Below are 26,695 nucleotides of genomic sequence, written 5' to 3'. Positions count from 1 at the left end.
TCCCCTGCTGGACATTTGTGTCCCCTCCCGGTCATTTGTGTCCCCATCAGGACATTTGTGTCCTGTCCCCACCCGGTCATTTGTGTCCCCTGTCCGCAGCTCGGTGACAGGGCCGCAGTGCCACCTCTCGGGAGACAGACAGCAGCAGGCGTCAGCCTCTACTCCAAATTTTAATGAAACAAATAAATTAATAAGTTAATCAAGTGAGGTAACTACCGCTGGCTCTGGGGGGGCTCTGCGGGGACCAGCCAGCCCGGGCAGGGGGGTTCTAAAGGGTTAAAATTCCTGCAATTCCTGCAAAGCTGTCACATGCACCTCGCCCAGCGCTGTGCCCCGCTGTGGCACCGCCCGGGCACCCCCGGGATTTGGGGGTTCGAGCAGCCCTGGCACGGCCCGCGCTGGCTGCATGCACTGATGGGAGAGGGGACGAGCAGGGTCGGGAGTCCCCAGTGCCCGGAGCAGAGAACCTGGAGCGAACCCCACTGTGCCAAACCAGAGAGGGGGAGCGGTGGGAGCAGCCCAGGACAGGTCCTGGCGCTGTGGGGTGACCACCGAGCCCTCCTGGTGCCACTTTGGCACAGCCCCAGCGTTGGCACTGGGACAGCGCGGGGCTGTGGTGGCTCTGCTGTTGGTGACAGGGACAAACTGAGCACGGCAGGACCCAGCCGGGAGGGAATCCCCTAAGCAGGAGCAGGGGCTGGGACACTCCTTGGGGACAGCGCTGTCCCCTGCTCAGCTTCCTGGCTCCAGGGCCACCCTGGGGTGGAGATTTCCCCCTTCCCTGAGCTCTCAGGGCCTCCAGGGCAGCACAGTCCAGGCCTGGGAGCTGGCAGGGGGTTGCTTATTGCCTATGGCCCCTCGGGTTGCTTTTCCCAGGGGTGTTGCATATTAAGACATTATTGCATAAATATAAATATATATATAATCTATATATATATATTGCCCTGGGAGCATGCACGGGCAGGCAGAAGGCTCTGCTGTGCTTCTGGAGAGGTGCAGCCTGGACAGGGGGGGACAGTCCCCTGCTCCCCACACTGGGGACCCCCAGTGACACGGGTAAAACCACCCTGGGTCGTGTCCCCACACCCCTGCACTGGCAGCGAGAGGGAGATGGGACCTTGCATAGCTGGTGGTGGCCCCGGCTCAGCTCTGGGGGACCACGCAGGACCTGTCCTGAGGGCTGGGGATGGGCTTCAAACCAAACCCCAGGGGATGGGGCCAGCCCTGAGCATCCCCACTACAGCTGGGGAGCACCCAGGACCCCAGAGCTGCAGGGGCATCATCCTACAGGAAGCCAGGAGCACCCCAGGAGCATCTCAGGAACATCCCAGGAATATTCTCGGAGCGTCCCAGGAACGTCCCAGGAACGTCCCCAGGAATGTCCCCAGGAACGTCCCAGGAATGTCCCAGGAACGTCCCCAGGAGCATCCCAGGAATGTCCCCAGGAGCATCCCCAGGAGCATCTCAGGAATGTCCCAGGAACATTCCAGAAATATCCCAGAAATATCTCAGGAACATCCCAGAAACATCCCCAGGAGCAACCTAGGAACGTCCCAGGAGCACCCCAGGAACATCCCCAGGAGCATCCTCAGGAATATCCCCAGGAGAACCCCAGGAACATCTCAGGAACGCCCCAGGAGCCTGGGCTGGCCACGCCCCAGTGCCACAGGCACCCTGCTGCAGCCGTGTCCCCGCAGAGGAAGACTCGGTTCAAGTAACACCGTGAGGGGACAGCGAGGTGACAACGAAGGGACAACGCCCCTCCGTCCCCATCACCCCATCCTGCCGCCTCCTGCTCAGTCCATGTTGGCGCTGGCCGACCTGGAGCTGCTGAGGGTCTGCGCGGACGCCGAGATGTCCTCGTGCTCCGCGGGGCTGTGATAGTCCGAGGTGACGTCGGGCTCGCCGGGCGGCGCCCGCACCGCGGCCAGGATGAAGGAGTTGCTGGAGCCCTTGCGCAGGCACTGCGAGTAGAGGCCGAGCAGCAGGTCCAGCTTGTGCTCGATGGATTGCACCTGCAGGGACGAGGATGGAGGCAGATAGGGCTAGGACGCCTCCTGGTTTGTTTGTTACCTTGAATTTTTTAAGATTTTCTAAGCCTCGTGATGTTGACATTCTCGGAGTGAACTTTCTCACACGCTTTCTGTGAATAACTCATTGTTTTGCGTTTCTTTATAGAGGAGGAGAAAGTTGATGGGCTGTTGGTTTGACCAGTGTCATCGGAGAGGTGGCGCTGTCACCCTCCAATCCACTGTCACTATAAATGTTGGAGTCAGAAAATAAACTTCCCTTTCTCTTCACCTTGAGAACAGTGGTGTGAGCTTGTGTTCTTTCGTGTCCTTTAGTGACAGGAATGGATCAGAGGATGGCAAATAGGAAGAATCATTCGGGTTTGATGTGTGGAGGAGTGACTAATGGGTTAGGTGGTGTTAAAGTTTTCTGGGTCACCCAAGAAGTTGGGGGAGAATAGGGCCAGGGGGATGAGTAAGGAAAGTATCAGTACGAACCCTAGAATGTCTTTAATGGTTTAGTATGGGTGGAAGGGGATTTTGTCGCAGTCTGAGGGGGTTATTTGAGCCTGTTTCATGGAGGAAGGTGAGATGGACGAGTGTGAGGCCTACGATGATGAATGGGAGGAGGAAATGAAGGGCAAAGGATTGAGTTAGTGTAGGGTTGTCGACAGAGAACCCGCCTCAGGCTCATTCGACTAGTGTTTGTCCAATGTAGGGGATGGCTGAGAATTACAGAAATCCCTCAGTAACCCCCGGCTCAGCCGGGCCCACCCCCATGGGAGGGGTGGTGGGAGGCTCAGCTGTCCCTCCCAAGGGACGGTGACACTGCTGGGTGTCCCCTCCTGACCTGCCGCTCCACTTTGACCACGCGCCCCATCATGCTGAGCTCGTCCACCAGCTCTGCCTCCAGCGCCGGCTTCTCGCCCTTCTCCCGAACCTTCTTGTCCGCTGGGAGCGCCCGGTCCCTGCCCACGATCTGGTCCACGCTGGAACAGAGGGAAGGAAGAGGCAGAGCCAACCCATCACTCCCAAGGGCTTGGGACCCCACCAGGGAATGCCCCAGGGCCACCTGCAGGGCACCTCACCGCGTCTGCAGGCTCTTGATCCTGCCCAGCATGTCCAGGTGTCCGGCCGAGTACTGCTCGATGACGTCCTTGACGTCGTAGGGACGCAAGGTCTCCTTGAACTTCCTCTTGGCCACCAGGAACTTCAGGATCCTGCAGGGACAGCGGGGGTGGAAGCACGAAGAGGGGTGGCCGGGGTGGGGGGCTCTGGGCACGCTTGGGGACATGGGAGGGGACAGCCTCACCTGACAGCCCTGATGAGGGTCTTCACTGCCGGCATGATGTCCTCAAAGGTCAGCTCGCAGGGGGAGCTCCTCTCCTCACCGCTGTCCTCTGGCGGGCAGTCAGCTGTGGGTGACAAGAGGGGGCAGATGGCACAGCCCCAGGGCTGTCCCCAACCCTGCAGCCCCCTCAGTGTCCCCCAGGGGCTCACTGTTGAAGATTGCAATGCAAGTTGTTTTCCATTGCCATCTGTATGGCAGATTACCTTTGTCAAGTGGGCAGTTTGCTTTTTCTCTCTCTTTGAGTGACCACAATCACTCCTCGCTCGGGAGGGGACCCCTGCTGATAACAGCTATGGAATGTCCCTGCATGGCTGATAAGAACTACAGCATCCCATTGGGAGATGTGAGCCCAGGGGGAGGAGCCAAGCATTCCTACCCGGATACAATCTGAGATTTCAAACATTCCTACCTGGATATAATCTGGAGATTTCAGACATTCCTACTCAGATATAATCTGGAGATTTCAGACATTCCTACCTGGATATAATCTGAGATTTCAAACATTCCTACCTGGATATAATCTGGAGATTTCAGACATTCCTACTCAGATATAATCTGGAGATTTCAGACATTCCTACCTGGATATAATCTGAGATTTCAAACATTCCTACCTGGATACAATCTGAGATTTCAAACATTCCTACCCGGATATAATCTGGAGATTTCAAACATTCCTACCTGGATACAATCTGAGATTTCAAGCATTCCTACCTGGATATAATCTGGAGATTTCAGACATTCCCACCTGGATATACTCTGGAGATTTCAAACATTGCTACCCGGATATAATCTGGAGATTCTGGAACACCAGCACGGCTTCTGCACTGGATTGCCCAGAGGAACAGCAGCTGCCTCTGCCCCTGGATCTTCAGAGGCAGAGACTGCACCTTTCTCCAGGATCTCTGCTCCAGCAGAACCAGCTCTGACACTGCAGGAGGGCTGAGCCACAATTCCAATGGCACTGCTGCCACCAGCCTGACCCACAGGGTGTCAGGCTGTGTTCTGACTCTGGCAGTGTTGGTTTAGTTCACTGCATTGTTTATTTTATCCTTTTTTTTTTCTTTTCCCTATTAAAGAACTGTTATTTCCTTCTCCCATATTTTTTGCCTGAGAGCCCCTTAATTTAAAATTTATAGCAATTTGGAGGCGTGGGGAGGGTTTACATTCTCCATTTCAGGGGAGGCTCCTGCCTTCCTTAGCAGCCTCCTTTTCCCAAACCAAGACACTCACCCTCGGTGGGCGTCCGCGGTTTGAGCCTCAGCGACGCTCGGAACCGCGTGCGGTCGTTGAAGCTCCAGCTTTTCTGCACCTTGGTGGGGCTGGAGGCTTCGGCCACGTCCTCGGGGCTGGGGGAGCGGTGCAGGGGCGGCCCCAGGTGCTGCTGCTGATGCTGCCGGCCGCGGCTGCCCTGGCGCTGAGAGCTGCTCAGCCGCATCCGCTCCTTGATGCCCATCTTGTTGCTGCGCGGGGACAGCGGCGTCAGGGCGATGGGGACGGGGACAGGGACCTTGTTTGAGGTGGGGGTGGCCATGCTGAGCTCACAGAGAGCCCCTGAAAGGTGATGGGCACCAGGAGCAGGTGGTTCCTGCTGGGCAGGTCTGAGGTTTTTTCTTTAAATCCCTTTTTTTTTGGTCCCGAGAGCAGAGAAAGGAGGTGACAGACAGGGAGAGAGGGGACAGATGGATGTAGCAGCAGGGGACACTGAGCTGAGCTGAGCAGAGCTCTGCTCCTGCTCCATCCCTCCAAACCCAGCCAAGCTGCTTCATCCTCCTCCTCCTCCTCCAGGCTCTGCTGCTGCCCTACTGCGAGTTCTGCTCCCAAACCCAGCTGCAGTTTTGGGTTAGGGGGGAACACCAGGCATTGTTTATGCAGGACCTACTCAAAACCCCCAGATTTTACACGATGAGAGACCCCAAATGCAGCTCAAGGGGACGCACAGGGAAGGACCCTAAAGCTGGGGAGGGCACGGAGTGAATCCCACACCCTCTGCAGGACAGGATCCATGAAACCGAGGGGTTTGGGGATGGTCCTGGCAGGGATACAGGCAGAGTCGTGGCAGGGATACAGGCAGGGATTCAGGCAGGGATCTAGGCAAGGTCCTGGCAGGGAAACATGCAGGGAAACACGCAGGGATACAGGCAGGGATAGAGGCAGGGTCCTGGCAGGAATAGAGGCAGAGATACAGGCAGGGTCCTGGCAGGGATACAGGCAGGGACACAGGCAAGGTCCTGGCAGGAATAGAGGCAGAGATACAGGCAGGGTCCTGGCAGGGATACAGGCAGGGTCCTGGCAGGGACACAGGCAAGGTCCTGGCAGGGCACAGGGCTCCCAGCCCTTCCCCGTGCTGGCAGGTGGGGCTGCCACACATTCTCAGGCTGGGAAGGGCTGTGTCCCAGCAATCAGGCTGCAGCACACAGCTGGGATTTATGGGATTTATCCAAGATATGGTTGCCGCCAACCCATTCTCATCCGCATTACAACGAGGAAACTGAGGCAGTAAGGGAGAGTGGGACAGCTCAGCCCAGGCCATGCACAACCTCCCTGCCCTCGGAGGGACCCCCAATTGTGCCTCCACCCCCTGTGCCTCGGTCCCAGTCCTGTCCATGCTGCAGGCACGCAGGCAGGGCTGCATCCCGAGGGTGCATCCATGCATCCCGAGGCTCTCAGCAGCACACGGTACCTCCTTCTCCACGTGCCCCACGTCTGCAAGAGCCTCCTCTTACCACTAAAGATGGGGCTGGAGGGGCAGGGCAGAGACACAGGAGAAAAGAGAATCAGCCCCGGGGCCACCGCTGATGCCACCGCCCCGAGGACAGGATGCTCGTGTAGGTCCTGCATAAACACCTGGGCGCCGTCTCGGCCCTGCCAGAAGGATTTGGGGACAGTCCCCGAGCAGAGGGACAGCGGTGGGGGCTCCCGAGCGTTACCTGAGGCGTAAACACCTGTGGGGCTGCGCGTCCTCCTCATTCCAGCTTGGGGGAGGATGAAGGGATGGGGAGGAGGAGGAAGGAGGAGGAGGAGGAGGAGGAAGGTGAGCGGGAGAGGGAGGAGAGAGAGAAGATGAGATGTTATGAGAGGTGGGGGAGATGGGCAGGCTCAGACCCCTGAGGAGGGTTTGGTCCTTCCTCTGCTAGGTCCTGGTTGGTCACAGAGCCCAGGGAGGAGACCCCAAGCCCCGAACTCACCTGGGGGAGCAGGTGCTGGTGCAGAGGGCTACTAGGGTTAAGAGTATGAATGTGTTTAGGACTAGTGAGAGGTCCGTTGTTTCCACTTGGATTTGCACCAAGATGAGCGGCTCCTAAAACCGTTGGATTATGGACCAGGTGCTGCTCATCCCAAGCAGGTGCAGGTGCTGCTCATCCCCACACCTGCACACTCAGCCCTGCTGGTGCGGCATCACAGGGGAAACTGAGGCACGGGGCCTCTCCCCACCTAACCCTGGAGGTGTCCTGGGGGTGGCACACTGGGGTCTCCTCTTCAGGGAGAGGGGACAAGGGACACGGTGCACAGCAGCCGCCACCAGCAGCAGCAGGGCAGCCTCAAGCCCTCCCTTCTCTACTCATGGGGTCCAGGAGCCCTTCCCAGCCCCAGGCTCTGGGATTTGCTCTTTCCTGGGGCTCCATCCTGCCAGGATGGCACCACTGCCCTTGCCAAGGGGTTTCCTGCCACTCTCAGTTGCCCTGTCCCACATGGAGAGGGCAGCGAGGTGACCCCACAAAGGTAAAACAGCCCAGAGCATCCCCTGGGATCAAATCTGCTCCTCCTGGAGCTGGAATGGAGCTAGGTGTCAGAACTCAGCGCACCCCTCTGGGTGTCCAAAGTTGCCAAGGACCCCGCTGGGGGGTTCAGAGACCCTGGCACACAGCCCAGAACACCTGGGGATTTGATTGTGACCCCTGGAGCAAGTTACCAGCTTTGTATGAGGACCTGAAAGCCACACAGCTTTGAATAGTATAATAACAAAATAATCACAGGGTGAAAATGTAGATTTTAGGATTTTTGGTATGGGGGTTATGGGGACAAGATGGAGGAACTTGGGCGTGTCCAGCCTTTCTTCTTCTTCTTCTTCTTCTCCATTTTCTGCAGTGGTGTTGGCACTTTGGGATTGGTTTAGAGTAGAGGTGCACTGTCTAACATAGGTGATAGGTATTGGGAATTAAGTGTAAATATGTTATATTATATATATATATAAATAGTATAAATATATCTTTATATATACTATAAATATATATTTATATATAAATATATATTTATATATATAATATATATATAAATATATATTATAAATAGTATAAAAAGAAAACACCACCTCACGGGTGGTCAGAGTGCCTGTGGCTGCCCTGCTGAGCAGATCTCAGCTGGGCAGAAAAAAAAAATAATTTAATAATAAATAATTAATAAATTTAAAAATTAATAATTTAATGAATTGTTTCAGGTAAATTAATAATTTAATTAAATATTTCTATTTTATATATATATACATATATATATATATATATATATATATAAAATAATTTCATTAATAAACAACTTCAAGACCGAAAAGTGAAGAAGTCTAGACTTGTTCTTGCCTGGCAGTGACAGTGACATCTCAGGAGGGCACAGAGGAGCAGAGCAGACAGAGCAGAGAGGAGGGAGAACACGGGGGCTGCCCCCTCCTACCTTTCCCCTGCACACATGGCCAGGCTGAAGCTTTTCTGGGCGGGGGTGAAGCAGTGATAGGGTGGTGGGGCTCTCTCAGGCCATTTTTTCACCTCTGAGTTCCTAAATCCTCCGTTGCGGACCCGGTGCAAATGCTCAAATATAAGGACCAGCTCTCTGAGGTCGGGGTGGAATAAAAACGGGGAGAAATTAAAATTTTCAAAGCAAACGAAACCGGCAAAGCGAGGCTGAGCAGCGCTGGGTCCTTCTGAGTGCAAACCAAAGCAAAACTGGAGCAAAACAAAAGAAAAAAAATCAGCATTTTTGTTCAAAAGATTGTTTCTTAATTGAGGGGCGATGGGGCTGGGGAAGGGTCCTGGGAAGGGATTGAACAGAAGGAAGGGTTGGATGTGCTGAGGGGGATGGATCAGGGAAGGACAAATCTGGGATGGGGTGGGGACACGGATCTGTCACCATCAGATCCTGGGCTCCAGCCAGAAGGGGAAGGCTCAGACCCAGCAGGGATGGAATCTGGCTCTGTGTGAATTGCACTGCTCCTGGCACTGCAGGAGGGGCAGCAGAGCCCCCGGAGATCCCCAGGATCTGGGGTGATGCTGGGGAAGCTGGGACTCAGGGCTGTGGCCTTTGGAAAAAGTGAGAGTGGGACAGAGGGATGGAGTTGTCACCTGGCCAGAGCAGGGCAGGCAGGAGGGCAGGGATGCTCACAGGGATGTGGGAAACCCTCAGGATCTGGAAAAAACCTTTGGGAAGCCTTTGACCCATCCACAGTGCAAAAATCCCAGGGATCACAGGAGGGACATGCTGCAGGAACGAGACATGGGATCCCCCCGTGCCCACACCTGGAACCAGCTCCTGTCCTGCTGCAGCTCCACCACCACAACCGTGGGGTTCCCGAGGTGCCTCCCCATTCCCTGTGCTGCTGGAGGAAGGCTATGGATGGAGTGAGAGGGGATGGGATGGGCGCTGTGAGGATGATGAGGGTGAAGGAGGCTCCTTCAGCAGACTCCCGTCCTGGGAAGGTGTCGGTGCTGCTCGACCCCACCGAGCTCCTGGGGGTTCCACAAGGTCCCTCCTGGTTTCCCAGGCTGTTCATCCCCATGGGGACCCCCGGGAGCCCCCAGCCCTCACCCCCTCCCTGAAGGCATACCTGAAGGCGGGCAGGAGGCTGTCGTAGTAACACCAGGTGGCCGTCAGGTACCCCCGGCTGGCATCGGTGGAGTACAGGCGCCAGGCAGCCTGCAGGGAGTGAGATTGGTGGGAATTGGGGTTAATGGGGATGGGAGAACCCTCCTGGACCCCTCCATCCATCCTGACCAGCCCGCAGAATGTCGGTGCTGTGTCACAGGCATCTTTTATGACAAAGTCCTTTCCTTAGGATTTTTCCTCCTGAGAAGCCGAAAGGCCTCAGGAACAAAATGTAAACATTGATTATCTGCTGCTGTGGAATGCAACAGGTAAATCTGGGATTGGTCTCATGTTGTTTCTAATTAATGGCCAGTCACAGTCAGCTGGCTCGGGCTCTCTGTCCAAGACACAAGCTTTTGTTATCATTCCTTCTTTTTCTATTCTTAGCCAGCCTTCTGATGAAATCCTTTCTTCTATTATTTTAGTATAGTTTTAATAGAATATATATATATATATATATATATAAAAATACAATTAATATAATATAATATAATATAATATAATATAATATAATATAATATAATATAATATAATATAATATAATATAATATAATATAATATATAAAATAATTTCTATGTTATTTTATTATAAAACGATAAATGCCTAACTAAAAAACCCAAAATGAATAATAACACAATTAAAAATAAATAAATAAATAAATAAATAATAAAATAAATAATAAAATACATAATAAAATAATTTAAAAATAAATAATAAAATTATTAAAAATAAATAAAATTTATAATAAAATATAAAATAAAATAATAAATAATAAAAGCCTTCTGAAACACGGAGTCAGATCCTCGTCTCTTCCCTCACTCTCAGACTCCTGTGCACACGGTCACACTGCTGGGTGTGAGGCTGGGAGTTTGGATGGGTAGAGCAGAGGAGGGGACAGCAAAGCATTCCTGGGAAGGGCTGGGGTGGGACAGGCCCAGCCTGCCTCACCTGGATCAGGTTGGCCGCTGGAGTCCTCCTCTTCTCAAAGTGCTTCTGCCGATGCTGCTCCTGCACCTTGAGGGCGAATCCGGAGCCCAGGATCCCCTGGGGACAGGAGGGGACAGAGCCATGAGTGCCACCACAGCCTGGACCCCACACAGAGGGTGCTGTACCCCTTTTCCCCCCCTATTTTGAGCCTCTCCCAGCCCTACTCACAGCGGGCAGGGCGAAGAAGGAGATGCCGAGCAGGGCGAATCCGGCCGCCAGCATCCGGCCCAGCCACGTCTGCGGCGCTTTGTCTCCGTAGCCGATGGTGGTCAGGGTGACCTGCCCGGGGGCACAGCAGTGGGGGGCCTGCAGGGCGCTCCCCCAGCACGGCCCCGTCCCCTCCTGTCCCCGGGGAGCCGCGGGGGCCGAGCTTACCGTGCCCCACCACAGGGAATCGGCGTAGGTGGCGAACTGCACGTTGGCGTCCTTCTCGGCCAGGTAGACGAGGAAGGAGGCGAAGATGAGCACCAGGAAGCCGATGTACCAGGCGGTGATGAGCTCCTGAGGGGCATGGTGAGGCTCAGGGGGTGTCCCTGGGTGGTTTTTTGCTGTATTGCGCTAAATTGTTCTTTAGTTGTTTGTTTTGTGCTGGCTAGATTGGAGATTTGCGCTGAGTGGTCTTTATATTGCACTGAATTTTATGTTTATGTTTATAAGTTTATGTTATATCACAGGTGTGTCAGTCACCTCTCCATTCCCCTCCCAGCACTGTCTCTCAGTCCTGGCATTCCAGAAGGGCACAGAGTGATTGGCAGATTCAAAGGATGCCCTCTACCCCTGGGGGGCATTGGGCCATCCAGGTGTCCTTTGTCCCTTTGTCCCTCCCCTCCTGTCCCTGCTTGGTGGCTCCCTGCCCCTTCCCTGCCCCTCTCCCCGGGTTCAAAGGAGCAGCAACCACGGGCTCAGGGAGTTCTGTTGGAGCTGGTGCTGCATTCAGAGGCCTGTGGGCCAGAATAAAGCTCTGCATCCAAACCCTCCATCAGAACTGACTCCTTTCCTTCACCAGCGCCTTAAAGTTTCTCTGGCAGAGGGAAACCTGAGGAGCAGCCCCTGTTATGGGGGGAAGTTCCATCCCAGCACCACCAGAGCTCCTGCAGGCCTGGACTTGTCCCCATGGGCCCAGCTGCAGCACCCAGCCAGCCCAAAGTGTCTGTGGGGTGAAACACCACACACCCAGCCAGCCCAAAGTGTCTGTGGGGTGAAACACCACACACCCAGCCAGCCCAAAGTGTCTGTGGGGTGAAACTCCACACACCCAGCCAGCCCAAAGTGTCTGTGGGGTGAACACCACACACCCAGCCGGCCCAAAGTGTCTGTGGGGTGAAACACCACATCGAACCAGCCAAAGGTGTCTGTGGGGTGAAACACCACACACCCAACCAGCCAAAAGTCTGCAATATTGGTAACAACAATATTTTACAGTTGTGCTCACCTTGCTGTGGGCGTAGACGACGGAGCCCAGCAGCTTCCAGGTGCCACCACGGCGGTCCATGCGCACCATGCGCAGGATCTGCAGGAAGCGCATGCTGCGCAGCGCCGACGTGGCAAAGATGTTGCCCTGCGTGCCCGCGGCGATGACGGCCACCGAGGCGATGAAGACGATGAAATCTGAGGGGACAAACAGGCTCAGGGGACGCTGGGGGTTGTCCTGAATTCGGCCCATAAAAATCAAAGTTGTCATGTTGTGGTAATGTGTTGTATTGTTGATTTATTATTGTGAAGTTGTCGTGTTTCCCATGGAAAATGGCCTCCGTTCGCATTTGCGACCACTTGTCCTCACTGACAGGGTGGTGCCAAGCTAGAAATTTGCCAACTTTTCTGGATTTCTCCAAAACTAAAGCTGCCAGCAGCCAGGACCCAGCAAGTCCTTAGAGCCCCAAACACCACCTTTAATCTGGTACCCTGATTCTGGGGTAATGACTCTTTTCCCCATGGAAAATTGCCTCTGTTTGTGGCCACTCACCCTGGCAGACCGTGTGGTGCCAAGCTCAAAATTGGCAAAATTTCCTGGATTTCTCTAAAACTTAAGCTGCCAGCAACTAGGACCCAGCAAGTCCTTACAGCCCCAAACACCACCTTTCATCTGATACCCAGACCCTGGGGAAAAGATTTCTTTTTCCCATGGAAAATGGCCTCCATTTACAACCACTTGTCCTCGCCAACAAGGGCAGTGCCAAGCTTGAAACTGGCAAACTTTGCTGGATTTCTCCAAAACTAAAGCAGCCAGCAGCTAGGACCTCTCCAATCCTTAGAGCCCCAAACACCACCTTTAATCTGATACCCAAACCCTGAGGAAATCACTTCTTTTCCCCATGGAAAATTGCCTCTGTTTGTGACCACTCCCATTGGCAGACCGTGTGGTGCCAAGCTCGAAATTGGCAAACTTTGCTGCATTTCTCCAAAACTAAAGCTGCCAGCAACTAGGACATCTCCAATCCTTAGAGCCTCAAACACCACCTTTAATGTGACACCCAAACCCAATGGAAATGATTTTTTTTGTTTTGGTACCTATCACGCAGAAGGGTTTCCTGGCGAAGCGGAAGCGCCCGCGCCAGCCGCGGTAGCGGCAGCAGCAGCCGGCGGCCCACACGCGGATGATGTACTCCATGCCGAACACCACGATCATCACAAACTCCTGTTGGGGGGAAAAAGGTGAAAAAGGGGAAAAAAAGGGGAAAAAAGGGGCGTAGGGAGAGTGAAGGGCTCAGATTTGATGGGGAAAAGTGAATTTGGCTGAGCGCGGCATGGGGTGGCCGCAGCAAGGCCGGCGGAGCTGCCCCGAGGGATGAGGGTGATGAGACGGAGCTGCCGGGGCTGTGAGGGAATTGCTGCTCTCCTCCTCACCCCGAGCTGGGTCCTTTTCCTCCTCTGTCAGCATTGTCCTCCTACCTCTCGCACAAACAAGCCCCCGTTCTGCTTACTCGCAGGAAAAGTCACAAGGACCTTCCCAATTTAGTCTCCGTCACTCGGGAGAAGTCCCTGCGTCAGCTCTTTGTGACAGTTTGGGGGAAAGTTGCCTTTTTTAGCCCCTCGTGCCCTGCCTGCTCCAGCGGTTTTCGCACGGATTGGGACAATGGTGGGATGGAGAGACAATGGTGGGATGGAGAGACAATGGTGGGATGGGCCCTGGTGACGCCCACGGCCAGGCCACCCCCGCGGTGCCATCGGGCCATCAGCCACTCGTGATGAGGTCACAGGGGTTCTGTCCGCCATTTTACCCAATTTCTTTAGGATCTAAAGTGGGGAAAGGGAATCCGAGCTCCTGCATCGCTCACCAAGATGAAGAGGCACTCGTTGGCCAATTTCTGGTGCTCCTGGATGGTGGAGAAGACGGACAGCACCAGGCAGCTGAAGACGAGGAGGAATCTGGAAGCACAAAGTGTCAGTGGGGGCACAGGCACAGCCAGGGGACCCCAGCCCACAGTTCTATCCCCCTCTCACAGCATGAACCCCCAGTCAAGAACTCCCCAGGTCGTGGCAGAGCCACTGGGGACAGGTTTTGCCTCTAGATGGTGGCATGGAGCCTTTGGGGAGCCCAGGAGCTGCCGTGGGGCTCGGCGCCAGCTCTGGCGCAGCCCTGCAGCTTCTTAATTAAAGGCAGGGAGGGACACGGGGGGTCTGGCACTGTGCAGGGTTCTGGTGCTGCAGGAAGGGCAGCAGAGCTGCTTAGGACTGTCCCCAGCATCACTGCCACTGTGGGGACATGCCAGCAGCATCAGGAAAGTGTCAACCCAGGGGAAAAGTCCCCAGGAACAGCTCCGAGGCTGCTCCTCCCTGGGTGCTCAGGCACGAGGGGCTTTGGCCCATTTAAAGTAAGGAGGGGAATTAAAATTAAAAAAAAAAAAAGATAAAAAAAAAAGAAAGTCAACTCTGAAGCTGGAACAAATGAAACCTCCAAAAATACATTTTTTTCCCCTGATCCAGCGATTCTAAAAAAGGAAAGCGGAGGGCTTGTGCCACCGGCCCACGTGACACAAAGGGCCACTCGCTGCTCCGTCACCACTGCGCTAGGATGGCATCAGGGACCATGGGCACGCCGGGCTGGGTGGCACCGGGGACCATGGGCACATTGCTCTGGGATGGCACCAGGAACCACGGGCACACCGCAATGGGTGGCACCAGGGACCATGGGCACACCAGGGACCATGGGCACACCACCCTGGGTGGCACTGGGGACAATGGCACACCAGGGACCATGGTCACACCACCCTGGGTGGCACTGGGGACAATGGCACACCAGGGACCATGGTCACACCACCCTGGGTGGCACTGGCACTGAGCCCTGGTGGCCCTGGCACCTTGGTGGCACCCATCTCAGCCCCATGGCTTTGTTCTCATGGTGACAATGCCCAGGGGCCACCAGCGCTGGATGGAACCTCCCCAAAACAACAATGAAAACCCAACGGGGAAGGAGAAATCTCCTCAATTAATCCAGGGGCTGTGGGGGGCTCATTTCCCCCTCAGGAGGACGTTCCCACCTCTCTATGTTGTTGATGTTGATGGGATTTTTGGGCAGAACCAGCTGCCTGAGCCATCAGAGGGGCGAATCCTGTCCCAGCTGTCCCAGTGGCACTGGGAAGGCACCAGGGGACACAGCAGAGAGGGGACAATGCTCCGTGTCCCTCAGTGAGACCATCCGGGACACCCCCCACTGACACCACAGCCCCGTGTGGGGCTGGGGGCTGCCAAACCCACCCCTGGCATGAGGGCCGTGAGGGTGGCACAGCCTAAATGGGACCTTTTCTGGGTCCTTTTCCCCAAAATGCTGCTGGAGGTGGGACTGACAGCCAAAAACCCCTCAGGAATGGGAGAAGGGCTGGATGCAGAGCAGGGAGGAGGCAGAGCCGGAGCCAGGGGTGTCACAGCCGTGTCACCACCCTGTCCTCCCTGCACTGCTGCTCTCCCAGGCAAGGCAGAAGGTTGGAGCCAGCTCCTTCTCCCTCTGAATTATTAATTGGGGTTTTTTTTTTCCTCCAGCACAGCAGTTCTGGAGTGAAACCCCACAGGGAGCAGCAGCACCCCCGTGGCACGGGCAGGAGGTGCCAGGAGGAGCAAAACACAGCTCAGAGCTCAGAGCTTGGTGCATCATCAGCAAGAAAAGATTATCCAGGCGGGATTTAGCAGGCAATTACACGGGCAGCCAAGCACAAAGCAGAGGAGAAGGCAGAAATCTCGCGGGCTGCGAAAGATTTGTGCCCCTTGTGCAAAGCAAGATTTGTGCCCCTTGCCTCACGCACACGTGGGGACTTTGCTGTGGTAGGCCCTGGCTCTGGAGCACCACGGGGATGGGATGGGATGGGATGGGATGGGATGGGATGGGATGGGATGGGATGGGATGGGATGGGATGGGATGGGATGGGATGGGATGGGATGGGATGGGATGGGGGAAACCTCCCAGCAGCATCCTGTGGGATCTGGGGAAGGATCCAGGCAGGAGAGGCCCCACGGGGCTGGCTGGGAAAGGAACTTTCTGGGAAGGCATCACCTGCTAGGAATTAACGCGCAAAGCCCGGGCAAACGCCCCATCCCGGCTGCCGGCGGCGCTTAAGCGGCTTAGGGGAGGGTCAGATGGCTGAAGGCAGCGAGGGGAGCCAGGAACCAGCATGCCCCGTCCCTCCTGGGCAGGAATTCTGCTGTACCAAACACCCAGGAGGGTTTTACACCCTCAGCCCTGCACTGGCCCTGGCAGGACTGTCCTGGTCCCCCACTTTCCCAAATCTCTGCGGGTGGCACCAGCCCTGGCAGGGTGATCTTGAGCTCTGCTTTCCCAAACCCCTGGGTTGGCATGAGGGTGGCACCAACCCCATCAGGGCAGTCCTAGCCCCAATTTGCCCTCAACCCAGGATTGGCATGGGGATGGCACCAACCCCATCAGGGCAGTCCTAGTCCCAATTTGTCTTCAACCCAGAATTGGCACGAGGGTGGCACCCACTCTTGCAGGGCTGTCCTTGTCCCTACTCTGCCCTTGCCATGGGACTGGCATGGGGATGACACTGGCCCTGGCAGGGCTGTCCTGATCCCCACTTTCCCAAATCTCTGCGGGTGGCACCACCCCCATCAGGGCAGTCCTAGTCCCAATTTGCCCTCAGCCCAGGATTGGCATGGGGATGGCACCAGCCCTGGCAGGGCAGTCCCTGTCCCGCTTTGCCCTCAAGCTGGGATTGGCACGAGGGTGGCACCAACTCTCACAGGGCTGTCCCTGTCCCTACTCTGCCCTTGCCATGGCACTGGCATGGGGATGACACTGGCCCTAGCAGGGCTGTCCTGATCCCCACTTTCCCAAATCCCCAGGATTGGTATGAGGGTGGCACCAGCCCTGGCAAGACTGTCCTGATCCCCATTTTCCCAAACCCCCCTGGGGACCAGCTCCCATCCCAGCTCGCTGCTCTTCCCACCCTCCAAGAGGAGCTGGAAAAGCCAGGAATGCCGGAAGGGGAACGGGGATGGGGCAGAGAGAGGGGGACAGGAGCTCCAGAGCGTCCCCAGAGCAGAGGCTGAGCTGGTTCTTCACCTCTCCCAAATAAAATCCCCACCTCCAGCCCCCTCTCCATGGGATCCCCCCCTTTTCCCAGCATGGACACAGGGACAGGACCCAGCAGGAGCAGCGAAACCTCCCCAAAACAATAATGAAAACCCGGCGGGGAAGGCGAAATCTCCTCCATTAATCTTCATTAGGGTGGGCTCTGCCATCTGCTGCCGCCCGAGCCGGCCCGGGAACAGGTGAGCGGGGAAAGTTGCTGAGCTCAGGGGAACCAGGGCCAAGTCGGGCTCCCTGCATGGGCAGGCGGGCACCACTTGGCTCCCAGTGTGCCCAAAACACCGCTGGGCAAAGGGGCTGCACCCCAAAACAGCCTGGGATGACACAGAGGAGTGGGATCCTTGGAGTTTGTGGGGTGGGAATCCCAGGACTCATCCCCAAATCCCCGGGATTGGCACAGGGGTGGCACCAGCCCTGGCAGAGCTGTCCCGGTCCCCGCTTTGTCCTCACCCCAGGATTGGCATGGGGGTGGCACCAACCCTCGCAGGGCTGTCCTGGTGGCACTTTGCCCTCAACACAGGACTGGCAAGGGGGTGACACCGGCCCTGGCATGTCTGTCCTGGTCCCCACTTTCCCAAATCCCTGGGCTTGGCACGGGGATGGCACCGACCCCATCAGGGCTGTCCCAGTCCCACTTTGACCTCAACCCAGGACTGGCATGGGGGTGACACCAGCACTGGCAGAGCTGTCCCTGACCCTGCTCTGCCCAAACCCCCGGGGTTGCCACAGGGATGCCACCAGCACTGGCAGGGCTGTCCCGGTCCCTGCTTTCCCAAAACCCTGGGACTGGCACGGGGATGGCACCGACCCTGGCAGGGCTGTCCTGGTCCCTGCTCCGCCCAGACCCTTGAGACTGGCACAGGGGTGGCACCGACCCTGGCAGGGCTTTCCTTGTCATTGCTTTGCCCTCTGCCCTGGATTGTCACGGGGGTGACACCAGCCCTGTCCCGGGACTGGCACGGGGGTGGAACTGGCCCTGTCCTGGTCCCGCTTCCCCAAACCCCCGGGGTTGGCACGAGGGTGGCACCGGCCCTGGCAGGGCTGTCGCTTCCCTGCTTTGCCCTCGCCCCGGGCAGGGGCACAGGCAGCGATAACTCAGGCAAGACAAACACCATCCCCCGCAGGACAAACAGCTCGGCCGGCTCCAGAAAGGCACAGATCCCTTCCCTGGCACCATCACAGCGCCTAAACCCTACCCTCCAGCTGTGCCACCGCTGGAAACTCGGGATTTGACCCAAAAACTGCCCGCGCACAGCTCCAGCAGGGACGGCGGTGCCGTTTCACCCTCCCGGCTCCCCTGGCCGCGAGGTTCAGCTCGGTCTGCAGCTGGATAAACAGCACAAGGCATAAATCCCCGTCCCTCGGCCCCGCAGCCCTGCAGGAGAGGTGGAGCGGGGGGATATAAATAACCGGGCCCTGTTTGCGCCCGTAACCATGGCACGGAGCGGCCCACGCCGCCCAGAAGGGAAGCACAAAAGCTCCGGGAGTGTTTCCCCATGGGGAGAAGCGCAGCAGAGCCCGGCACACGCTCAGAGCGCGGCCCCGAGGCCTTATCAGAGCTGTTATCAGGAGGGTGATGCTCCCAGAACCCCAGGGAAGAGGCAGCACGGGAGGTACCCCGAGATGTTATCAGAGCTGTTATCAGGAGGGTGATGCTCACAAAAGCCCCAGGGATGTCCCCCAAGGCGATTATCAGGAGGGTGCTGCTCTCAGAACCCCACAGCCCCAGAGCAGAGGCAGCACTGGATGCCCCTCGAGATGTTATCAGAGCTGTTATCAGGAGGGTGCTGCTCTCAGAATCCCTTAGCCCTAGTGGAGAGGAAGCACGGGATGTCCCCCCAGATGTTATCAGAGCTGTTATCAGGAAGGTTCTGCTTCTAGAGCCCCATAGCCCCAGCACAGAGGCAGCACGGGATGTCCCCCGAAATGTTATCAGAGCTCTTATCAGGAGGGTGCTGCTCCCAGAGCCCCACAGCCCCAGTGGAGAAGCAGCACGGGATGTCCCCCCAGATGTTATCAGAGCTGTTATCAGGAGGGTGATGCTCCCAAAGTCCCAGGGAAAAGGCAGCACGGGAAGCCCCTCGAGCTGTTATCAGAACTGTTATCAGGAGGGTGCTGCTCCCAGATCCCAGGGAAAAGGCAGCACTGGATGTCCCCAGCCCCCCGAGATGTTATCAGAGCTGTTATCAGGAGGATGATGCTCCCAAAGTCCCAGGGAAAAGGCAGCACGGGATGCCCCTCGAGCTGTTATCAGAGCTGTTATCAGGAGGGTGATGTTCCCAGAGCCCCACAGTCCCAGCAGAGGCAGCACTGGGTGTCCCCAGTCCCCCCAGATGTTATCACAGCTGTTATCAGGAGGGTGCTGCTCTCAGAGTCCCCACAGCCCCAGAGGAAAGGCAGCGCGGCATGTCCCCATCATCCCGGGGAGCGCTGCAAGCAAAGCCAGGACACGAATCCTCTCCCCTACCCCACGGCAGCACCCACGGAACACTCCAGCCCTAAACCCCGGCGTGTTTCGGGAGGAGGGCGCGGCTGGTGGCACCCCCCGTGCCCGCGGGGAGGTCACAAGGCTCCCGCGGCCGTGCCAAGGCGCTCACACGCAGCGGCCGGGATAGTTTTTGCTCTTGGATCATCTGGCAAGGAGCGGGCTGGAGAGGGGGGGGAAGGAGCCAGAGAGTTTTCTGAGGCAACCAGCAGAGAGAGAGAGATCGGGGCTGTCACCCTCTGCCAGCGCCTGCGGGGACATTTGGGGCGCAAGGGTGTGGGTGGCCCCAAAGTTGGACCCTCAAAGGGTGGAGGGGAGGTTTGGGATCAAATGAGGGCGACAAAGAAGCAAAAACTCTCCAGCATCACCCTCTGGGGTGCCAACTGGCACCTCCTGTGCCAACCTAGGGGGTCTGGCGGGAGCAGGAAGAGGGAAAAAGGAAAAAAAAAAAAAACAGAAGGAAAAATCAATGCATCGTTTCATGTTGCGCCGAAGTCGCTTAATTTTATGCCCTGGTGACACCACATGGGGCTGGGGAAAGTGCTGTGCCGGCTTCTCCTGCCGCTGGCACTGCCCCTGGGGCAGCTCCCGTTTCAGCCCCGGCTGAAGGTGGCCCTGGGGCACAGCCTGAGCCCCTCTGGGGTGGCCGTGCCACCACCCAGCTGGGGGACAGCGAGTTAAAAACCTCCGACGAGCTAAATTTAAGAGGCGGAAGGGTGGAGAGTTAAACTCAATAGTTTGAGAGAGGCTGGAGAGTTAAATTCAAGAGTTTTAGAGAGGCTGAAGGGTTAAATTCAAGAGTTTTAGAGGGGCTGAAGGGTTAATTCAAGAGTTTTAGAGAGGTTGAAGAGTTAAATTGAAGAGTTTTAGAGAGGTTGAAGAATTAAATTCAGGAGTTTTGGAGAGGCTGAGGAGTTAAATTCAGGAATTTAAGAGAGGCTGAAGAGTTAAATTCAAGAGTTTAAGAAAGGTTGAAGAGTTAAATTCAAGAGTTTAAGAGAGGCTGAAGAGTTAAATTCAAGAGGTTAAAAACCTTCAACGAGCTAAATTTAAATAGTCAGAATAGTTGAAAGTTAAACTTAAAGTTTAAGAGAGGTTGTAGAGTTAAATTCAGGAGTTTAGGAGAGGTTGAAGAGTTAAATTCAGGAGGTTAAAAAACCTTCAACGAGCTAAATTCGAAGAGGTGGAAGGGCTGAGAGTTAAATTCAAGAGTTTGAGAGTTAATTCAAGAGGTTTTTCCAAGCAGGCGCTGGGGACTCAGCACTGAGCAGGGATGGAAGGATTTTCCTGCAATCCATGCCAGCCTCCAGGCTTAGGAATTGCCCTGGGGGTGTTGGCAAGGGCTGGGCACTGGCTGTGGTGGCACTGCCAGCATGGCAGGGGGGTTTTCTGGTTCTCCAACAGTGCTGGAAGAACCAGGGAAATTCCTCTTCCAGGTGGGAAATAAACCCTAAAAGCAGGGAAATTCCTCTCCCAGATGGGAAATAAATCAAACAACCAGGGAAATTCCTCTTCCAGATGGAAATAAACCCAAAACCAGGGAAATTCCTCTCCTGGGTGGGAAATAAATCAAACAACCAGGGAAATTCCTCTCCCAGATGGGAAATAAACCCCAAGAACCAGGGAAATTCCTCTATCAAATGGGAAGTAAATCCAAAACCAAGGAAAATTCCTCTCACTCGTGAAAATAAACCCCAACAACCAGGGAAATTCCTCTTCCAGATGGGAAATAAACCCCAAAACCAGGGAAATTCCTCTCCTGGGTGGGAAATAAATCAAACAACCAGGGAAATTCCTCTCCCAGATGGGAAATAAACCCCAAGAACCAGGGAAATTCCTCTATCAAACGGGAAGTAAATCCCAAAACCAAGGGAAATTCCTCTCACACATGAAAATAAACCCCAACAACCAGGGAAATTCCTCTCCCAGGTGGGAAACAAACCCCAACAACCACGAAAATTCCTCTCCCAGGTGGGAAATAAACCCAAGAGCAGCGCAGGGAGCTGGGCCTGGCACAGGGGATGCTGCTCCAGGCAGGGGATTGCGGCTGTTCCCGGTGCTTGCTGCTGGCTCAGGCTTCCCTAATTTGCTCCAGGTGAAGCTGTTCTGCATGAAAATGCTCCTCCAGGAGCGCCAAAAGCGCTGAGCCCAGCTGCTGGTGCCGTTTCATAACCGTGGGCACCAGCAGACCCCGCGAATTTGGGGGGCTGGAGGGTGGGCAGGGACAAACCACATTGGGAATAAATAGAGTTGGGCACCCGGAAAAAATTCATGGAGCAGCTCCAGGGTGCAGAAACCCCCTGGCAGGGCAGCCCCTGCCCACGGGCACGCAGCTGTGCCCGTGCCAAGCTTTGCCGGGAGCAGGGAAGCGCCTGCTAAGGAGGAGGAGATTGGAAAAGGGAAGTTCTTATTTCGCCTCCTGGCTCTAAAGCCTCTGGTTAACGCTCTGGGCTCCCTCCCGGATTTGCTCCGTAAGCTCCAGGGCTGCGAGTTCTCATTCCAGGCTCGGCTTGGTGAGGCCGGGCTGAGCCTCCCTGCATGGTCTGGAGGGACTGGGGGCACCTCAGCACTCGGATTTCCACCTGCACGGGCCCCCATGTCCTCACCACCCCCTTCCTGTGCATGGGGACACTGGGGACACCCACCAGATCCCAAAAGTGCCTCCAATCCCTCCTAACCCCCCCCCCCCCCACCAGGGCAGAGCTGCCGCAGAAATGATTCAGTGACCAAACCACGGAGCCCAGAGCAGGTGCTGGCAGAAGATTTGGGATCAATTCGCCGAGACAGAAAGAGGCTGGAGCGGGTCAATAAACGCGATGGGCTCGGCCGCGCTGCTGGGAGGGATGAGCGTCACCTCTCAGCGGGGATTTCCATTTCAGCAGCTCCCAGCCCTGTCCCGGAGCCAGCCCGGCCGGGGAGGCAGCGCTGGGGATGGGTTTGTGCCACTGGGGCTCGGTTTGTGCACCAGAGCTGGGGACGGGTTTGTGCCACCAGAGCTGGGGACCTGTTTGTGCCATCAGCACTGGGGATGGGGTTCGTTTGTGTCCCCAGAGCTGGGGGACTGGTTTGTGCCACCAGCACTGGGGATGGGGTTGGTTTGTGTCACCAGCACAGGGGACCGGTTTGTGCACCAACTCTGGGGACCGCTTTGTGCCACCAGCGCTGGGGATGGGTTTGTGCCACTGGGGCTCCGTTTGTGCCACTGGGGCTCCATTTGTGCCACCAGCGTTTGGACCGGTTTGTGCCACCAGCGCTGCCCCAACCTCGGGCTGGAGGCTCCATCCCCTCCCATGCCTCTCAGGGGAGGAAGAGGAGGGGGTAACACCTTCCTCCTCTTTTGTTAAAACCCAGCGATTGCGGCGCACAAATCATCGCCCGACAACTTCAGAGCCGCTGCAACAGCTTCGCAGCTCCCATCTGCCGCGAGAGAGAGAGAGAGAGGAAAAAAAACCCAAGAAAAAAAAAACTTGGAAGGAGCCAGAAATGAGCAGCATTACGGGAGAGGCTTCGCAGAACAGATGTCTGCACCTTGCACCCACCGCGGCGTCTTCCCACAGGATTCGGGGGGTCCCTGGCAGGACTCTGCCCTGCAGCTGCCTAAAATTGAGCGAGCGAGTGAACAAAAACCTCCTCAGCAAAGGCTGGAGACGTTTGGCTGCTGCTGCTGCTGCTGCACATCTTGTGGAACGAAGCCCAGAGCCCGGGAGATGGGGCCAGGCACGCTGGGGTGGCAGGGGAGGGACTGGGGAGGCTCTGCAAATGGGGCCGCTCGTCCCACGTTGTTATTTTTAGGGTAAAAAAGGCGCAAACTGGTGGAGGATGCTCAGGGGTGGATGGGCAGGGGGCACAGCTCTTCCACATCCCGTGGGGTTTGTGTGTGCCATCCATGCCCACTGCTCGCCCTGCCAGGGAACGGACTGGGGCTCTGTAAATGAGGCCGCTTGTGACATGTTGGTGTTTTTGGGGTAAAAAAGGCTCAGACTGATGAAGGATGCTCAGGGGTGGATATCCCAGCTGGGAGATGAGCAGGGGGCACAGATTTTCCACATCCCATGGGGTTTGTGTGTGCCATCCATGCCCACTGCCCGCCCTGGCAGGGGAGGCACTGGGAGGGCTTGGGGGGTTCTACAAATGAAGCTGCTTGTGCCAGGTGGCTTTTTTGGGGTAAAAAAGGTTCAAACTGGTGAAGGATGCTCAGGGGTGGATATCCCAGCTGGGAGATGAGCAGTGGGCACAGCTCTTCCATATTCCATGGAGGTGAGTGTGCCATCCATGCCCACTGCCCGCCCTGGCAGGGGAGGGACTGGGAGGGCTTGGGGGGTTCTACAAATGAAGCTGCTTGTGCCAGGTGGCTTTTTTGGGGTAAAAAAGGCTCAAACTGGTGAAGGATGCTCAGGGGTGGATATCCCAGCTGGGAGATGAGCAGGGGCACAGCTTTTCCACATGCCATGGGTTTGTGTGTGCCATCCATGCCCACTGCCCGCCCTGGCAGGGGAGGCTCTGCAAATGGGGCCGCTCGTGCCACGTTGTTATTTTTGGGGTAAAAAAGGCTCAGACTGGTGGAGGATGCTCGAGGTGAATATCCCAGCTGGAAGATGAGCAGGGCACAGTTCTTCCACATCCCCAGGCCGTGTGTGTGTGCCATCCATCCCCCCTGCCCGCCCTGCCAGGGGCTTTGGCCGCCTTTCCCTGCTGGAAAAGCTTTTCCCAAGGTGGGATTTTCCACGCAGGGATTCTGGAGGTAGATGTGGTTTCCAAATGGGCCCCGGGCTGTTGTCCCGGCTCCCTGGGGAGCTCCAGGTGCCCTTTCCTCCCGTGACAAATCCCCGCTGCCAGCTCGATGTGCTAACTTAGGCAAGACCCATTTTCCTGCCTCTTAACGAGCTCCGGCTCCCGCAGCACCCCAGGAACGGCGCAGCCCCGCGGCACCGCTCCAGGGGAGAGGGAAAGAGGCAAAATTTTGTCCGTGCCCACACCTGGAACACGCCAGGCAAGGAGGGAAAGCACCTCCTGCCCCACGGCTGCGATGTCCCAGCATGTCCCCAGCTCCCGGTTTGGGACAATCCCAATATTGGAGCCCCCTCTGTCCCTGCAGCCTCCAGGTGTGTTGGGGCTGCTGTCACAGCCCCCCGAGGCAACAAACGCGAGCGGGTGAAGCTGTTCAGAGCCCTGAGCTGAGCCAGCAGCCGTGGGATGCTCGGATCCAGCCAGGGAAGCTGGAGCAGAGCTCAGGAAAACACCCGGAGCAGGGGAAGGAGCAGGTGCGCTCCTGGGAACATCCCCGTGGCCACGGAGAGGGATTTCCAGGGCTGGGGATCCACGGGGAGCCGGGAATGGGCGCAGCTCTGGGGGTACAGCGGGGACAGGATCCCCGGACACGGCTCTGGGGTGGCACTTGTGCCTTGTCCCAGCCGTGCTACAGGTACGGGGCAGCAGAGTGTCCCCGCTGCCACCCAGAGCTGTCACCCCCTGCCTTTCAGTGTCCCCCTATGCTCAGAGACCCCGGTAGGGACAGCGGCAGAGCGGGACGGTGACGCGGTGACACCGGAAAGGGTCTCGGGGCCATCCCGGGGGTTGAGCCCCATCCTTGGGGACGCGCTCAGCTCCTCGCCCGGGACCCTCCGCCACCGAGCCGGCACCGGCTGCGGGGCAGGGGCGGCACCGGGACACCACGGACCCAACCCGGGTGACGGATCCCAGGACCGGGACCGGGGCAGCACCGGGACACCACGGACCCCACCCGGGTGGCGGATCCCAGGACCGGGACCGGGATAGGGGCAGCACCGGGACACACGGACCCAGCCCGGGCGGCGGATCCCGGGACTGGAACCGGCTCCGGCGGCCCCGGAGAAACTTCGCGCTGGAGCCGGGGGGGCTCTACCGGTACCCCCGGTGCTCGTTCCCCGCGCAGCCCCGGGTGTTCGCCTCCCCGTGCCCCCCTGCCGGTGCCCGGTACTCACATGAAGACGTGGTAGATGAACGCCCAGCCGCGGGGCCGCTCCAGCACGTTGTACAGGCAGTTCTGCAGGCGGCGGCGGCAGCAGCGCGGGGCCCCGGCGGGGCGGGGGGCGGCCCCGAGCCCCCGGCGGCGGGGAGGGGGCGGCGGCGGCGGCGGCAGGGGGGGGAGGGTCCCGCTGCCCGCCCCGGGGGTCCCCCCCGAGCCCTCGGTCCGCACCGCCGTCAGCGCCGCCCGCCGCTCCCCGCCCGCCGCCCCGGCCATGGCCGCCCCGCTCAGGCCGCCGCCCCTCGCATGGCCCCGGCCGCCGCGGGACCCCCGAGCCAGCCCGGGGCGGCTCTCGGGGCCGGCACCTGCCTTTAGCTGCCCGCCGCTCCCCGCGGGCCCTCCCCCGGCCGGCCGGCCCGCCCCGCCGTACCTGGCCCCCGCCCCCGGGGCTCCGCCGGACGGGGCGGGCGGGGAAAGCGCCGGGGAGGGGGCGGGGGTGGGGACGGGACGGTGCTGGGCACGGGGAGGGTCCTGGCGCGTCATCCTGGGGCACCGCATCCCGACCCGCATCGCACGGCTCGTCCCAAACTGCGCCCTGCACTGAAACGCTTCCCAAAGCGCATCCCGAACCGAGCCGCATCCCGAACCGCACCCCAGCTTCATTCCGTACCTCATCCCGAACCGAGCCGCATCCCGAACCGCACCCCACACCGAGTCACATCCCAAACCCCATCCCAGCTTCATTCCATGGCTCATCCTGAACCGAGTCACATCCCAAACCCCATCCCAGCTTCATTCCGTACCTCATCCTGAACGGAGTCACGTCCCAAACTGCGCCTCACACCGAGTTGCATCCCAAACCCCATCCCAGCTTCGCCCCACACCGCATCCCAAATGGAATCGCGTCCCAAAGCACGTCACTGCCTCCTAAACTGCGTCCCAAATTGCATCCTGAGCTGGATCCCACAGCACACCCCAAACAGAGGGTGTGGAGTGTCCCTGGAGGAGATGGAGCATCCCTGGAGGAGATGGAGCATTCCTGGAGGAGATGGAGCATCCTTGGAGGGAATGGAGCATCCTTGGAGGAGATGGAGCATCCCTGGAGGAGATGGAGCATCCTTGGAGGGAATGGAGCATTGCTGGAGGAGATTGAGCATCCCTGGAGGAGATGGAGCATCCCTGGAGGAGATGGAGCATTCCTACAGGAGATGGAGCATCCCTGGAGGAGATGGAGCATCCCACCCCACCCATCCTCCGCAGACTCAGCCTCGAGGGGGGCTCCAAGTGTTCCCCAAGTTCAGCCCTTTGCTTTTCCACCTCAACCCCTCCCCAGCACAGCGGGGAACTGAGGCAGGGACTGGGAATTCCCTTTCCAAGCTGGATCCCAGCTGGATCCTTGTTCTCCTGCACCTTTGGGGAACCCAAAGTGCCCCCACGCCACCCCTCCAGCTCCTCCTGGAGCAGAGCTGGAGTTCAGGGCTTTGGGCAGTGAATTATTTAGTGGCAGCCAGAGATCCTGGCACAGCGCGGGGC

The 26,695-nt window shown here is 57.4% G+C and overlaps 1 protein-coding gene across 1 annotated transcript; it reads right to left on the bottom strand.

Annotated features, from left to right (window-relative positions):
- Window positions 1-151: 151 nt before the first annotated feature.
- Window positions 152-25,732, bottom strand: KCNQ4 (potassium voltage-gated channel subfamily Q member 4). The gene is made up of 15 exons (XM_063177713.1): window positions 25,179-25,732; window positions 13,471-13,561; window positions 12,704-12,830; window positions 11,628-11,803; window positions 10,571-10,696; window positions 10,364-10,501; window positions 10,157-10,252; window positions 9,170-9,258; window positions 8,023-8,178; window positions 6,288-6,332; window positions 4,591-4,820; window positions 3,322-3,424; window positions 3,098-3,229; window positions 2,860-2,998; window positions 152-2,015 (listed from the first exon to the last, which is right to left on the bottom strand). The coding sequence occupies exons 1-15, from the start codon at window positions 25,730-25,732 to the stop codon at window positions 1,797-1,799; spliced, it is 2,421 nt and encodes an 806-aa protein (XP_063033783.1). The 3' UTR covers window positions 152-1,796.
- Window positions 25,733-26,695: the final 963 nt, after the last annotated feature.

This window comes from Melospiza melodia, chromosome 27 (genome assembly GCF_035770615.1).
Source record: "Melospiza melodia melodia isolate bMelMel2 chromosome 27, bMelMel2.pri, whole genome shotgun sequence".
NCBI classification, from domain to species: domain Eukaryota; kingdom Metazoa; phylum Chordata; class Aves; order Passeriformes; family Passerellidae; genus Melospiza; species Melospiza melodia.
Note: the sequence above shows the minus strand (reverse complement) of the source record. Positions and strands in the feature narration are given on the sequence as shown.